Raw genomic sequence first — 16,113 nt, forward strand, 5'->3', positions numbered from 1 at the left:
GTAAACTTGCCCGGCGTCAGAGAGTTGTTTCTTGGTGAGTTACAGGCTAGAGAGGCGGCTTTTAGTGGTATGAATGAGAGGAATAGGTATCGGACTGATGATACAGTAAGGAATCACTCTGGGCTAACAACGGAAACGTTTAGTCACCACCAACATCACCATCATAAACTGAGGCCAATAGCAAACATCACACACGAAAAACCACGACTGGGAATCGTATCGCCTGCATCGCCAACGAGAGTGGCTAGTAGACCTGCAGTAAATATCCCACCGATACTGCATCCGCCAATACCGTTAAAGAAAAGCGAGCTCATGAAACGTATCCACATAAAAGGTACACTTGAAAACCTCAAAGCCTCCTTATCCGGTGTTAAACTAGTGTTTGCGTACACATTTTAGATATAGTAGTAGTCGTTTTGTAGCATTGGTAATTTGTTGTATAGATTAGTAGTTTTTTAGTATCATAGACAGACATAGTTTGGTTGTTGGTTTGTAAAACAAGGGGACTACAATTTGGGTTTTGTGGAGACGTCCATCCAGTTGATTCCAAGTCTATGGTGTTATGAATGTTAGGTCGATCAAAGCAGCATGGATACGCATAAGGAGAAACACGTACTGGCGAGCGATACAAATCAGATTCTTGTTGGTATCGAAGATGTATACGGCAAGATCAGACCTAAAGAAATCAGAAAGGTAAGTCTCTCTGTCTCATGCGAGTATGTGGGTTGAAAAGCTAGGATTTGTCCTATACCTTCCGGATTCATTAAACACTTCAGAGTCCTAGTATGTTTGGGGGTGGATTTTATTACCATCGTATCTTCAGACACGCAACACCATCAAAACATCACCATACTTGAATGAACAAGTGTGGATTGGGAGCTTTGGGATCCGGACGGTTATGAAAGTGGAGGCTCAAGGAGACCGTTCCAGAAGAACGAACTATAGGCAAAACGATGGGGTTAGCCAAAATATATTGAGGCTTCAAAGCACACAAGAGTTCGGAAACAATACCTTGTGGATACATGACTCTCATTCGATGCCACATGCTGAAATCGTTGGCAAAGTCGGAAAAGAAGCATGCCGAGACCACATCGCTACATTTGCATATCAATTATCAGCATTTCGGTTTGTTACAAGCAATGTGTTCCACGGACTCACTGTGGTCGTGCGTCGAGGAAGCCCCGGTAGATTGGAAACTCGTTTGGTTGTGGTCCGGGGTTCAATTGAATGTTTGGATACGTAGCCTGTAGTAGGAATCAAGCATTACCAATGCATCGAGAGGTAACGGCAGTAACGTCACTTTACATTGATTCGGTCCCAAGCAGCACGACCTGCGGGCTCAACTAAGGCCCTCTGGAGTTTGCTAGCTCCACTAGATCCGATTTGAGGTACAACTAGAATAAAACAGAGCTTATGAGTACATACTGCCTACTGCCAAAACAAACCGCAAATAACACAAATTACCTCGACATTGCTCTGGTGGAGGTATTGGTGGACAACGTGGTTCATTGTATAAAAAGTCCTGCAATCTAAATTCATCATAACGGGTGAGTGATACAATTCATAGATTGGCCGATTGCAGCATTATTTAACACGTACGCTGAACGATTCATGTCCCCAAATGTGCCTTGCATCGAAAAGACGATTGCTTTTGGTTTGTCGACAATGTTTGCCATGACGGTCACATAAGCGAGATCTATGTTAATCAATAGAGATAACGATTCGGCTTCATAGTTCAGTACTGGTGTTCAATGGTGTTCCTACTTTTGCCAATCTTGTGAGTTGTAACATGCAGCCTGATCTTGTCTCGTGGTTTGGTTGTCGACAAGAAGCTCATGTTGATTACAAAGGGATCAGGGTATCTTTCTCCTGAAATGGAAAATAGTTCAGCTCTCTCCCATTCATAAGGGACCTCGTAATAGTACCTAGGTGTACTCTGCACACATGGCAACCCAGTGCGAGTAAGAAACCACCAAAGGCGCTCCTCCTCCAGTTTAAGAAATCCGGATGTATTATGCCTTCGTATTCTCCTGATTCCGCATTTCTTTCAATGGTCTCGACCTCAACTGCTTTATCGAGCAAGAAATTGGGTGTGGTTGGTGATGTTGATGATGCCATGACTTTTCACGTTGTTTTACAGGATGTCGAGACCTGAGACTTGATCAGACAATCTAAACATTCGTGTTTGGTTATTAGTGGTGATCGATACAAAGGCAAAGGTGCAAAATTCACATCTACAATTTGCAGTGACGACTCGCAACAGAAAACTTTAATACAACTGGTAAACGGGACTTACTATAGATCAGTGAGTGTATATACGCAAATTGGATCAAATCTCTTCCTGGTAAATCACGATATTTGCCTGCTGCAATGACGTCGTCTATGTTTTAAGAATTTTAATGCTTACGCAGATTTGCATATAGACGCAGTACAGACAAGAACACATACCATGGGGAATAAAACTTCAAAACCGAAGAGTGGAACTCAACCTCCTCAAACGCTGCCGAAGCTGAATGAACAACTGCCTGTAATCCCCCAGAATTCGCCTACATCAGAAACAACGAAACCAACAACACAACCGATACCACCACCGGCCGAACGAGAAGCCACGCCGTTTGTCCTGAAGAATTATATCTTTGATAATGCTTTAAACGTGCGGAAAAGGGGGGATAATGAGTACTCTATAAGGTTCTCACCAGATTGGGAAAATGACCTTGGTAGGTCTGGTTTTCTCTTTCATTTCGCCCAGAGCGGCAGATGATGCATCGTGAGTTTTAATCTATTCTGCTTGGGTCTCAGGAGTTTTACATGGAGGTTATCTGCTAGCTGCTGGAACGAAAGCCATCATGTTACATCTCGGATCTTTCGAACCAAACAGCAAATACCCTGACCCACTAGTTCTCAACATCAGCTTCGTAAACAAGGTCAAAGGCAACGAGTCGTGTTTGATGGAAATCAACGTTATGAGACAGGGTGCAAATCTTGCCAATGTCTTTCAAATATGTCGCGATGTGGTCACCAACAAGACGATATGGACACTCCAAGCAACATTTGGAGACATCACTAAGAATGTTTTATCCAACTTTCACTACAATATACGGCCATTCCCTGCTCTGGTAGACCCACACTCGTGTGTGGACGTGAGGGATATAATAGACCGCTCATCGCATGGGGCTTGGTGAGTAGAGTATTGCACTTTTGTCCTTTTCAAAAGCCTTATCAGCCTTTTCAGAAGCCTTCAAAAGTCTTCTTTTCAAATGCCTTATTGCTGACCCCGTCAAAACGACACAGGAGTGGTCCATTCCAAGTAATGAGAACGTGTATTATGCCAAGGCAATCTAGACGGGCTTTAGAAACCGCTATACTGAATGGTGAAGACACATCGGAGCCATCCAATTTGGGCGAGTTTTCCAATATGAATGGCCGAGTACAGTTAGCCAACTGGACTGGGTTCCAAGATTCGAGGCCGATGGATATGTTGAGGTACGTGTAGGCCACCTGTACATGAAGGGTTCAAGAGAGTATCAAGTAAACATAGCTTTTTTGTGAATACTAGCGCCTGCTTCTTTGCAGATTGTAATTCCGACATCGGTATGCACCAGGAATTGCTAAGGCAAAACAAAGTCTTTCGAATGTGTAAGTCACTTATTCGTGGCCAACGAAAATGAATACTAACGTGCATATTTCATGTAGCCGGTGTCATCAATTTATCGATTCACTTCTACAATCGACCATCCACTGTTTGCGAACATAAGGAACTGTTTGCTTCGTCTGTCACGGACATTAGCATACGAGGTTAGTAGCTGACTTGCTCTCAAATTTCGGCGAGACTGGGGAGAACTTCTTGGGCTTACTCTATTTCACAGGTCGAAGTGATCTAGACCTAACCCTTTGGGATGCTTCAGGGAAGATGGTGCTAGTAGCTCGCCAATTAGCTCTTCGATGGGAAGACAAGAGTGCACCTTCAAAACTGTGAGCATTGAACGGCAGTCGTGTCATTTAACTCGACGTCGAACACGCAAACACCCACCACCAACAAGCGGGCTGTTTCGTTGAGAAGTAAAATGCGCAACTAAACTTTGTAACGTATAAAATAATAGTATACCACCACAACTAGCAAAAAAACGTGAAAAGCTGTATGCGTAGAGAAACGCGTCAGGACCGAACCATGTAAATTGTGAATGATGACACCTATGTGCAGGTGCACTCACACACTTGAGCTGGTCGTTGGACAGTCGTAATAATGAAGCGAAGCTACACTTCATCACTTTCCTTTTTCGTCGACTCCAAACACACATAATTTTCCCAACCAGCACAACCACACATTTAGTAGTTAGGAGCGAGAAGTAATCGATTAGAATCTCGGTATATACAGAGGGAATGCTCGCGACTTGCTAGTATGAATACATCGAAAGCCAACGAACCCTCAACGAACGAGACTCGAAACACACCTGAACGAATTGGAGACAATAACTCTATTGAAGCAGCCTTTCCACCTGTAAGTATAACTATCTAGATCTCACTGATTCTGGCTAGGCCTCGAGTAGATCCTATCTTATAACGACTTGCAAACCAATGAATGAATCAACATTTGGGAGGGAGGAAATGAACGGTGTACAAATGGGCACTCGAGGAGGGAAACGAGACTCGTCAAAGGAGAGCAGACTGCCATCTTCGATATTGATTTCGTAGTCATATTTGATGCTACATCCTTCACTGCCATTAGACACATATTGAGTCTTTGAAACTGCGGTCGTTTGGTTGTATGTGTTGACAAACAAACCTAATGAAAATCCTCTCAAATGCATACGTGAGGCCCTCTCTAACAGTCATTTATCCTATTGAAATCTAGTCCAACACTTCCAGAAACACTATCTCAGACTTACCTAGTGATAGCACTTCAAGCACCACACATACCTCACACACACCATTCTATATCACTCAGCCAGCCTTTCCTCGAAGCCAGTCTGAATATCCATTGTGGTATACTCCAACACCACCCGCTTTGAAAAGGTTTTGCTTTGACTTGAACGGTGTCCCTACTGATTTCAAGGAAGTCAACCAACAAGAGGTACTAAATGCTTTTGGTGCTGTGGGTGTTTGGAGAACAGAAGCAGTTTAATGCGAACGATATGATTGATAATCGCAGCGTTTGCTAATCTATCGCTCTCTTTTTTCAACTAGAATCCATTATACACGTCATTACCAACGTCATCACTAGATCAATCAACCCAAAACAGTAATTCACGTAAAAGACCAGCACCTCGAGACTCTATTGATAGCGACGATACGCCAACCCTAATGATTACAGACCCGTCAACCTCAAAGAAGGCTAGCTCAAGTGTGCCAGCACACAAACGTCGTCATAATGAAGAAGGACGACCAACAGCCACTGCATCCTTTAGAAAGGGATCGGGGTTGTTACGTCCACCAAGAGTATCGAGTGTAGGTCAAGTAAGAACATCAACAGCAGCAGTGCCCTTGACACCATTCCCAGAAGCCCTTGTACTGGATGCTCAAACGTCAACAAAAAGAAATATGGATGATATGATTGATCGTGATGACGAAGACTTTAGCGATAATACTGACGTTGATCTCGATGATGCTCCTAATCTACCTAGTCCTCGATTGTCACCAACGTCCACGTCATCGCTGCCAACAACTCTACATCTCTTGACCAGCCAATTCTCGTCGATACCATTATCGGATCCACAATCACCTTCAGCAAAGGAGCTGGAGTTGGTTGCAGATAGGGTCTTGTCTACATCACCATTTGCTGGCGACTTGGGAGGTATGCTTTTAGAACAACCGCTACCAGGACATACCCGAGCTGATGGCTCAACACATCCTGCACCAGCATTGTCTGAACTACCGCGTATTATCTCCACCTTTGAGGGATTACCGCCGCAACTTAAATCGTATTTATTACTACACTTATTGAGACGCTGTCCATACCCTACTCTTCAATTCATATCATCCATTATCTTGCCGACCTTGAAACGAGACTTCCTTGGTCTCTTACCTATAGAGTTGAGTTATCATATTTTAGAGTATCTGGATATAAAGTCTATTGGTCGTTGCGGTGCAATCAGTCGACAATGGCAACATGTAGTTGATGGTGATGGTGCTGAGATTGCTATATGGAAACGACGTATGATATTGGAAGGATGGTATAATGAAGCCGAGGTACAGAGTGAGATGGCAGTGTTACGTAGTAGGAATGCCAACTTGTTCCTCCGATCAGCACCATCAATACCATCACCATCTCGAGCTGCCAAACTCTTGAAACACTCTACTCAGCAACGTCTACCGATGGGTGACGATACAGCAGATAGTGACGATGACTTTGCTCTATCACTCAAGCCATCGTCTTCATCGAGACGTCGCAATATTGACTCTGGTGCCGGATCATCAAGTCGTAATGCCTTGTCCCCGAAAGCAGGTGCCATGGAATTGGCTATGGATTTGGAAGACAGGCCGCGACCTGTACCACAAGGTGTATACAAAACTCTATATGCTCGTCACTTCAGACTACGTAAAAGGTGGTTGGCTGGCCAATATCGCCAAGTCTCCTTCCCGGGTCATGGATTTAATGTAGTAACATGCCTGCAGTTTGATGGTGACAAGATTGTATCTGGCTCGGATGATATGAGTATTCACATATATGATACAAAAACGGGAGCTTGCCGTAAAAAGTTGGAAGGTCACGAAGGTGGTGTCTGGGCTCTACAATACTGGAACAATGTTCTGGTATCAGGATCGACTGATCGTACAGTCCGAGTATGGGATATGCAACGTGGTGTCTGCACGCACCTGTTTGAAGGACATACCTCAACAGTGCGATGTTTGATGATTGTCACACCTAGTAAAAACGATGAAACTGGTGAAATAGCTCCCACGCAACCACTGATAGTCACTGGATCTCGAGATGCTACATTACGAGTCTGGCGACTACCTGTACCAGGCACCGATGCCGAATACTTCCCACCAAATGGTGCCTCATCACCACCAGCTGACGGTGCTCATGTCAATCCATATGCTCTCCATGTATTACAAGGTCATACCAACTCTGTACGTGCTATTGCTGGGCATGGGTCTATTCTCGTCTCTGGCTCATACGATTGTACAGTCCGTATGTGGGATTTGGTGTCTGGTGAAAATATTTGGGTATTTAGAGGTCATCGTGAAAAGGTCTATTCTGTCGGATATTGTCATGAATTGAAGCGAGCCGTATCTGGATCTATGGACGCTACGGTACGAGTATGGTGTGCTCGAACTGGCAACTCTCTCCATGTACTTGAAGGTGAGTTAAATGCACGATTTTGTTACTTCAGTATCCCGTTTCTCCTATTTTTGTTGATTCCATAATCTCATGTATCTATGCATCACTGTTTAGGACATACATCTCTTGTTGGTTTGTTGGAAATCTCGCCACAATACTTGGTATCCGCTGCTGCTGACTCGTCACTTCGAGTATGGTCGCCCATTACAGGTCAATGCCTTGCTACCTTGGTTGGACATACAGCTGCTATCACTTGCTTCCATCATGATCCACGTCTCAATCGTATAGTGTCAGGATCCGATGGTGGAGTCAAAGTATGGGAATTGTCTTCTGAAGGTCCAGGTGGTCCATCTCGATCCAGTACTTCGCGAAGTCCGCCACCTGTATATGGTCGTCTCTTGCGTGATTTGGTGAGCAACGTACAAGGAGTCTGGCGAGTACGTATGGATGAACGTCGACTTGTATGTGCTGTGCAGAAGGATCAAGGGCGAACCTTCTTTGAAGTACTCGACTTTGCTGAAGAGGAGGGGAATGTTACAGAAGCAGCTGAAGCTGACGATGTAACGTTTGCCGACCATTCAGCACCGGCGACCGCCTCCAATTGAAGTCGTAAAATAGTAGTTTTTTTAAATCATCAAGCAAATCTCGATCCACGTACATATAGATCCTTTGTATACTTATATAAATCAAGCTTGTTCTCGAGGCTCCTGGTCAAGGCTGTTTGATCGCACGAAAAGGTTATTGTTTTCGAACTTGAGGATTCCTAAACAAAATTCGTTTCTGCCGCAATGAGACGAAGCAAGTCTTTGACGGACAGGCAGTCGACAACTAGAACTAGCCCTATTGGTGGTTCTCATATTTCAGTTGAAGACGCTAATACTGTCGAACAACAAGCAATGCTGTTCTCCACTTTTGATGATGTGGTGAACAAGTTTGAGAATAATAATGAACAGAGCCGCAAAATGACGCCACTTCCGCCGCCATATTCTCCAATGTCTTCTTCCTCCAGCTACAAGACCTCCTCACCGGGAACATCACCATCATTCATCAACCACAGAACCCCAGATCTCGCCCTGTTGGGTCGATATGATTCTGCGTGCACGCTTCCCGATACCACCAGTGTCATAAAATCTGATGCTGAGACTAGCACGGTGTTTGATCAGAACCACGCTCTCGTCCAAACAGGTATGGGTGACGAATCTTGTCTACTTTGGTAGCAAACTCACTTTATTCTCGCTCTAGACGACGTAGAAGCTCTACTACTACCACCCAAAGCAATCGACATTGCTAAACGTATACATGAGCATGGTAAAGCACCTGGTGTTTTGATACAAGGGGAATTATTGCTCTTTGATGATGACAATGAAGGAGAATATGCTGCTGAGGATACTCATGAGACTGAGTCTGTTGAGGCTCTATCGGCTATGGCTCTGTCGTATATAAATAATCCGTTTAGGAGTGACGTGGTGCTGAGGATTGGGGATGCTGTTTTCTTTGCTCATTGGAAGTTTTTGAGACCACACGAGTACTTTCAGGCGCATTTGAGATTTAGCAGTGAGTCCAAGCTAGTTGAGGTGAGAGAATTGTTATTATACTCCTTAACTTACAAGAATGGATACAATTACTGTGTATTATTCCTGATATGCGAACTGACACAATTCTCTTTTCAGTTGCAACTACCGGATCCATATCAGTTCCCCGATATCTTGAGATACCTATATACCCATGAATTGGATCCCGTCCTGTTTATATCAGACCGTATATTATCGACTCTCCAGAACGCCGATTTCCTGCTACTGGAAGAACTGACTCAAGCAGTATACGACAGGTTCCCCGCAGTTTGGGAACTCGTAACGGCCAAAACCGAATTCCATCATGAACGTATAGCACCACATCACATTGTAAAGCTATTCGCTAACGCCAAAGACGATGCCACAACACAACGTATAAACGGCGCAGATCTAGCTAAATGCATCCTCAAATGGTCGTCTGGATGGCAGGCCGATCGAGGACACGTAATCCGCGACCTCATGGTTGAAATGGTGGAACCGATAAATGATTTTGAGGCGTTAAGTCAACTCAAGAGTATGTTCCCCGCAGAATTCGACTTGGCTGTGCCTCCTTCTTGGGTGTTATCAATGAGTGATGGATTGACTGAACAGATACATCGGGATGTTGAGCTTAAATGGTGTACTAAATGTCGGACAATGCAGCCGTATATAGTTTTTAAGAAGGAGCTGGATACTTGTGCACATCAGTATCATCCTGAGGCTTTTGATAGGAGGATATCAAAGTGGTTGTGTTGTGCTAGCTCGGGGAATGCTGTTGGGTGTCAGCTTAGTAAGTACTTTATATTTGAATTGGTGTGTTGCCTTTGTATGCTTACATTCTTGTATAGGATATGAAAAGCATCGACTACACTAAGGAGTCCGCACTATTTATCTCTGTCGCCTGGTCGCAAGTTCGTATGGAATTTCTTAAGTACTTTTATAGTAGTTTCGTTGGAAAATAAAATGTAGATTTGGCCTCAACATTCACTCGCAAACATGCTTTCGTGGGTTTATGTTGGACCACCAACCAAACGCAAAACGTTCCTCGAAAAACTCCAAAAAATGAAATCCAAAAGGCATCTTGATAAAAGTCTTTAAAGCACACTCATAGTGTTGCATATCACTACGCCTCCTTCGGACAACCGATCGCATACAAAAACGGTTGCTTACCGAAGAAGCCGTCCGCAATGTCCTCGGTATGTGCAGACATGGTCGATAGAGTTGCTTCTATGTAAGCTTGCCTACTTGTGATTACTTTGAGTTGTATTGAAGCGTCTTCCTCCGATCGATATTGCTGTTGTGGTGACGTTGACACGAAACAGAAAGGTGGAGTTAAATAGTTTGTTGCGTCTGGAGAACACAAAAATCACTTGATGGGCCAAATTTCTAAACAGGCAACTCCCGGCTGATTATTTTGAACTTCAATCGAAGGCACCATTCGTGGTGGTAGCTCTGGTAAGCTCAAATCAAGTTTGGTGATCAAAGGCTGGATGGAGTCTTTTGGATTTTTTAAAACCATGCACACACAAGAGGCGATCTCAGTTCATCGTAACAATCACCAAATCCAATGAACAAGCACTTCCGGATAACTTAATATACATGAATTGTATTCCGTAACCGAGAAGGACCCCTTAAAATATATAGTTGCCTCTCCATTAAAAAATCAATTAACTGAACCATCAAACTTTCATACTGTGCAGCTTATGCAGCTGCAGCAGTGACGACCTTGACATCTTTACGCTTGTTGAAGCGCAACATGGCAAGTACGACGACGGCAGCAGCCAAGGCAAGAACCAGACCACCAAGAGTACCGATGATGGCAGCAGACGAAGGTGAAGGAGAAGATATCGTCATCATGTCACGATCTCCCATGACTTGACGAGCAATCAACAAGTTGTTGTCACGAGCGACGAGTACTGCATCTTCAGCACGAGTATCACGGACAACCAGGCGAGCCTTGGCAGTAGCCTTTGCCTTAGGAGATGCCTTGGCATTGTTGTTGTTAACTTTGGCATTTTGCGTAGCTTTGGCTGTGGGGGATGCCTTGGCTATAAAAGTCGAATCCAACAAGGAATGTCAGGTTAGATCCAGGTACCAGAACTACTAAAAATACAGGATAAACATTCAAAATGTGTAGACTTACGTTTGTTGTTATTGTTCTTGGCCTGAGCTGCTTCAATTTTTGCTTTATCAGCTTCAAGTTCAGCTTCAAACTTTGCATTTTCGGCAGCAAGGTTGGCCTTAATTTTATCACCAAGGTCTCGCGCTTCCAATGTGCCTACAATCACCAATACGTAACTTTGGTCAGATTGTGTTTGGTCAAGATCACGTCAAAAAACCATTCCCACCTTCATTATCACGGACAACTAGACGAGGTTTAGGAGTAGCTTTTGCGTTATTAGCTTTGGCTGCAGAAGATGACTTGACATTGTTGTTGTTAGCTTTGGCATTTTGCGTAGCTTTGGGCTTCGGAGATGCCTTGGCTATGAAAAAGTTGCATCACACCGAAAAGACAGGTTAGAGTCAGGTTTCAGAGCTACTCGAAATCCCAGGAAAACTTTCAAAATGTGTACACTTACGATTGTTGTTGTTATTGTTCTTGTTCTTGGCCTGGGCAGCTACGAGTTTGGCTTTTTCAGCTTTAAGTTCAGCTTCAACCTTTGCTTTATTAGCAGCAACTTCGGCCTTGATTTCATCACCAAGGTCTCGAGATAGCAAGTCACCTATGTAAACGCATTGAAGTGGTTAGCATTGTGTTGTGTTGTAGCTCACCGACGAATTCCCAACGTTGCAAACCAGAGAATGTCGGGGCACCAAACACATAGAAATGGGATCGAAAACAAGGCCTTCATCATCACCAAAAACATGTGAAACATCGAGCTCATGTGTTTCGGTTGTACCCCTCATCACCGACGGAAAAAGCAAGTTGAAACAAAAAAATCAACAAGAAAGGCCAGAAACATCTTCATGAAACCTTCAGCACCATATCCAGTATCATTGTAGCGCGTTTGCTTCTGTTTAATCACCGATCGCATACAAAAGCTGGTTACTTACCGATAATGGCGTCCGAAACGTTTCCGTTGTAAGATGTAGACATGGTTGATCGAGTTATCCTGTTTCTGGTGGAAGATATGAACTGATATGATGACTTTGCGATACAGCCGATCTTCTCGTCGTTGCCTTTATCTCGGTTGCCGTGGTGAAGAGTTGAGAGGGTGAGGATTTGGAGACATTGGTTGTTGGGAATACAAAAGCTGAATCAGCGGACCAAGCAAATTTTCATGTAAGCTGATATCATATAATCAATATTGAACTTGAATTGGAGGTGCAATTCTTGCTTTTGCAAGCTGTACCATCAAACTTGGTGACCAAAGTCCGAATTTTGAGAATTCCTTCAACCCAAACACACAGAAGGTGATATTATGTGATCAGAAATATCCCGGTTCCAGTGAACACGCAAGTCCAGCTAACTTGATATATAGTACTTGTATTCGACAGCTGAGAAAGTAAACCAGAAATAAACAATTGTCGGTCTCTATAAACCGCTTCTAAATTGGCCAGCCATTGACAATTTACAGCGCCTTCCTGCGCATCTGAATCTGAACTTCTGAAGTCGGTCCCATCATGCCTCCTGGAAATAAAGTGTGAGGTGCCGTAAAATCTGACAAAGTCGAATCCATTTTGTCAAAGTGAAATCCCAAGTCTTAGCTTACCTCCCATGCGCATAGTGTTGAACTTGGGAGTCTTTGATGGATCAGCAAGACGCATATCAAAGAAATATAGCAGCATGGCTACAAAAGACTTGATTTCGGCCCTTCCGAACTGACGACCAGGACAGAGAGAGATGCCCTAAGACCGGGGTGAAGTTCAGACTCCAGTTCAAGCTTTCCATTATTAGGATTATTCAAGGACTTACTCCTCCAAATGGTACGAGAGGAGACACAACTTCTACACCTCCCTTCAACCTTGGTTGTGGAGCCGTGTGACGGTTGACATCAAACTTTTCAGGCTCAGGCCAGACTTCTGCATCTAAAAATTGGTGAGAGAGTGGTGTAAGACGATGGGCAGTAGTGTGGACTTGTATGGGCTTAAAAAAAGAATCCACCAGCACCAATAAGCCTACCCATATGGACTAGATTCGATAAAATGGATACTACATCACCCTTTCGTAGATTATAACTTTGACCATTCGTACTAGTCAAAGTCATTGGCCCACTACCGTTACGAACAGATTGGCTTGAAGAAGCTAGGCGAGATGCTTCTTGGAAGACGGCATCAATCAGAGTGAGTTTTGACAGATCGATATATGGAATAGTGCTCCCAGGAGCCGGCTTGGAAGATTGCACTACAGTGTTGATCTCCTTGTTGACAGCAGCATATAGTTGAGCGTCTTGGAGGATGAACCATAGTGACCAAAAGGCTAATGGTGTTGAGTTTGCTTGAGCCGCCCTAAGGATTGAGGAGGTGGTTTAGATGATTGAAGGTCAAGCACAATAGGCTTTCGACAAAGATGTCTTGCAGGAAGCCGCCACTCTGGCTCTAGCCAAATGATAGTTTATGTAGCCATACCAGAATATACAAGCATGCACTAAACGTCAGTAAATATAAGTGAGGTATGAGTAAATCGCTACAAAGTTCGATAAGAGACAGGACTCGACATTCTCAACACATACTTGCAGCAGTAACGTCTGGTGAAAGATTGATCTCCTCAAAGTACTTGATACGAACTTTCAGCAAGTCCGACAAGTTTTCAGAATCCAGCGGTTTATAACCAACAGGAAACTTGCTCGAAAACTCTGCCTTCATTTCCTTGAAGGCTGCCCTTGCTGCTTTTACTTCAGGCATAAACTCTGGCGCTCCCCCGAGAAGAAGCCCGAAAGCAGAATCAAATACTATTGATGAAAAGGAAGGAATCAATATGAATATTGTGATGAACCAACATTATGGTGCTTCGGTGATCAACTTACTCTGAAACTTGTCATATAACTTGTCAGTTTCAAAGCGCGAGCCGTAAAAAGCGGTGCCCGAGCTCTCAAAGAACCACCTGGTAATGCCCGAATACATGGGTACAGAAGTCCATTCATATTGACTAAACTTCTGGCTTGTTAAGACCTTTTCGAGCCTTTGCTGAAAGGCAGCCGTCAACGAGTTGCACTTTTCACCAAGCATCATTGTCCGATACTGGACTTTGACGTCTTCCCACAGTACCTAGATCAAACGGTTAGGAAAGAGGGTCGCGAAAGCCAGTCGCAAAACGATTGCTCTCACATCAGGCACTTTGCTCGTATCGATAGCGAAAGCATTCTGTAAAGCAGTGAGTTCCATATCGTGAAAGCTCAGAGTCTTTGATCGATAGATGGAAGTCACAAACGAGGGATCAGAGAAGTAGACATAGCGCTTTCCGGCCTGGTGCAGATGGTGTCAGTTTGAGAAATAAGTAACGCCGTGAAGATTCTCCAAATCTGAGATGTTGAGCACACGTACCATGTATACACAGAAGACATCGCCGAACTCGGCGCGAAGCTTCTCCATGTATGGTACCCCATTAGCTTTCTGAACTTCAAGAGCTACGCCGATGAATGGCAAACCGGCGATTAACGGTGGTTCACCTAATAGTAGATTATGGTGTGAGAAATGCTTCAATGCGCTTGGTGTCATCAGCATAGAATGAGGCAACAAGAAGCGAAGCATATCTGTAATCGAGCATGAAAGGCACGTTTTGGCAGCAAACCATACCTTTCCTACGGCGGTACTGCTTCTCATAGATATAGACAATTCCAACTGCACTCAAAGCCCCAATTACAGCCAACGCGATGCGTGCTGGAGAGTTCATAGCTGTCTATCGTCGTTCTATAGCCAGCAAGAACGATTCGTAGGATTGCAGATGCGTTTGAATTTCAAAGTTTAATCTCTTGCGTAAAAGAGTCCATCCCAACATGTACAAATTTACTACAATTATCCTGAAACTTAGGCAGCTGCATCGGTAAACTAGATTCAAATTTCGACGCGTCTTCATTATGGAGACGCGTCCATCGATGGCTTTGTCTCTTTGTGAACTGGCGATTGTTGAACGTATTGACAAATTTGCAGTAGTGTTTGATCGTTTATAACAAAAATGACAGACGTTAGTAAGAAGAGCACCGTACAGAAAACCCTCGCAAATCCAGATTGCAAGCCTCAACCTATCGCCCAGTATGTGTTTTTGCTGAATGTGTATGCGTTTGGTTGTTTGGAGCAAGCTTTTAAACGCTATCCACTATAGGTTCAAGACATTTGAAGACTTCTATCCGTTTTACTGTACGTGGAAGCGTATAACGCACTACAGTAGAAGCTATTGTTTGCCTCACAGTCAACATCAACATCATCTGGGTTGCCAACATTGCTCACCAAACCTGTGTTCATCTAGTGGGAGAGCACTCATTAAAGGCAACAAGACGTCTACACGTCATCGGTACTTCATGCATGCTTAGTATCGTAGCATACTCTCTAGCCGCTCGAAAGTTCAAACTACTTCCACTTGCAATCATTCAAGCTTATGGTACGTGCTCTTCAGCTCGTAGAAGTTAGACGCGATATATGCTTACCAACAGTTTGACCTAGGCTGGGCATGGATTTCGCATTTCTTCATTGGTATGATGGTGCTTTGAACGTGTCTGTATTGAGCAGCTTGCGGCTCAAAGCATTTTGTTGGAAGATCAAACGTTTCGGACGTGATCTTGCCCAAAGTACATACCTCAAAAGCAAAGCTTGGGATCCTAACATGCTTCTTCTTTATGCAAATAGAGATGAACAGACCAGCAACTTGGACATACCCTCTATGGAGTGCTGCTGGCGATTTTAAGATGTGGTGGGAGATCCTGTCAGGACAACGTGCATTCTAAATCACTTAATGCGCGTGATATAGCAGCATGTCTCCAGCTGAGAAGATTCGAAAGATTTGTTTAATACTAAACTGTAACTTTGTTCACTTGCCAAAATATAAACACTTTGATACTTGATACATAAATTTCGCGAATGTTTGGTAGTGATTTTGTGAGATGACTTGATGTGTGTCATTACTTTGTTGGGAAAACCTTCCATTCACTTTTGCTCAGTGCCGCAAGGAGGAAGAAAAGAACACACAACTACTATCAGAAACCTTGCAGATAGTGTTCGCTAACTGATAGTACAGTGAGAACTACTAGATCCCTTGCAAATCCACTCCATCGTATTCAAATGAGTGAAGTTAAAAAATCTGTAAAGAGCAAAGGGTTGGTGAATCCTCACTGCGAACCACTGGAG

At 43.8% G+C, this 16,113-nt stretch overlaps 1 protein-coding gene across 1 annotated transcript; it reads left to right on the forward strand.

Annotated features, from left to right (window-relative positions):
* Positions 1 to 4,399: 4,399 nt before the first annotated feature.
* Positions 4,400 to 7,887, forward strand: SmJEL517_g05423 (uncharacterized protein; the record flags this gene model as incomplete). The annotated part of the gene is made up of 5 exons (XM_031171349.1): positions 4,400 to 4,498; positions 4,537 to 4,688; positions 4,891 to 5,071; positions 5,185 to 7,303; positions 7,397 to 7,887. The coding sequence occupies 5 exons, from the start codon at positions 4,400 to 4,402 to the stop codon at positions 7,885 to 7,887; spliced, it is 3,042 nt and encodes a 1,013-aa protein (XP_031022694.1).
* Positions 7,888 to 16,113: the final 8,226 nt, after the last annotated feature.

The sequence above is a fragment of the Synchytrium microbalum genome (genome assembly GCF_006535985.1).
Source record: "Synchytrium microbalum strain JEL517 chromosome Unknown SmJEL517_scf0049, whole genome shotgun sequence".
Lineage (NCBI taxonomy): Eukaryota > Fungi > Chytridiomycota > Chytridiomycetes > Synchytriales > Synchytriaceae > Synchytrium > Synchytrium microbalum.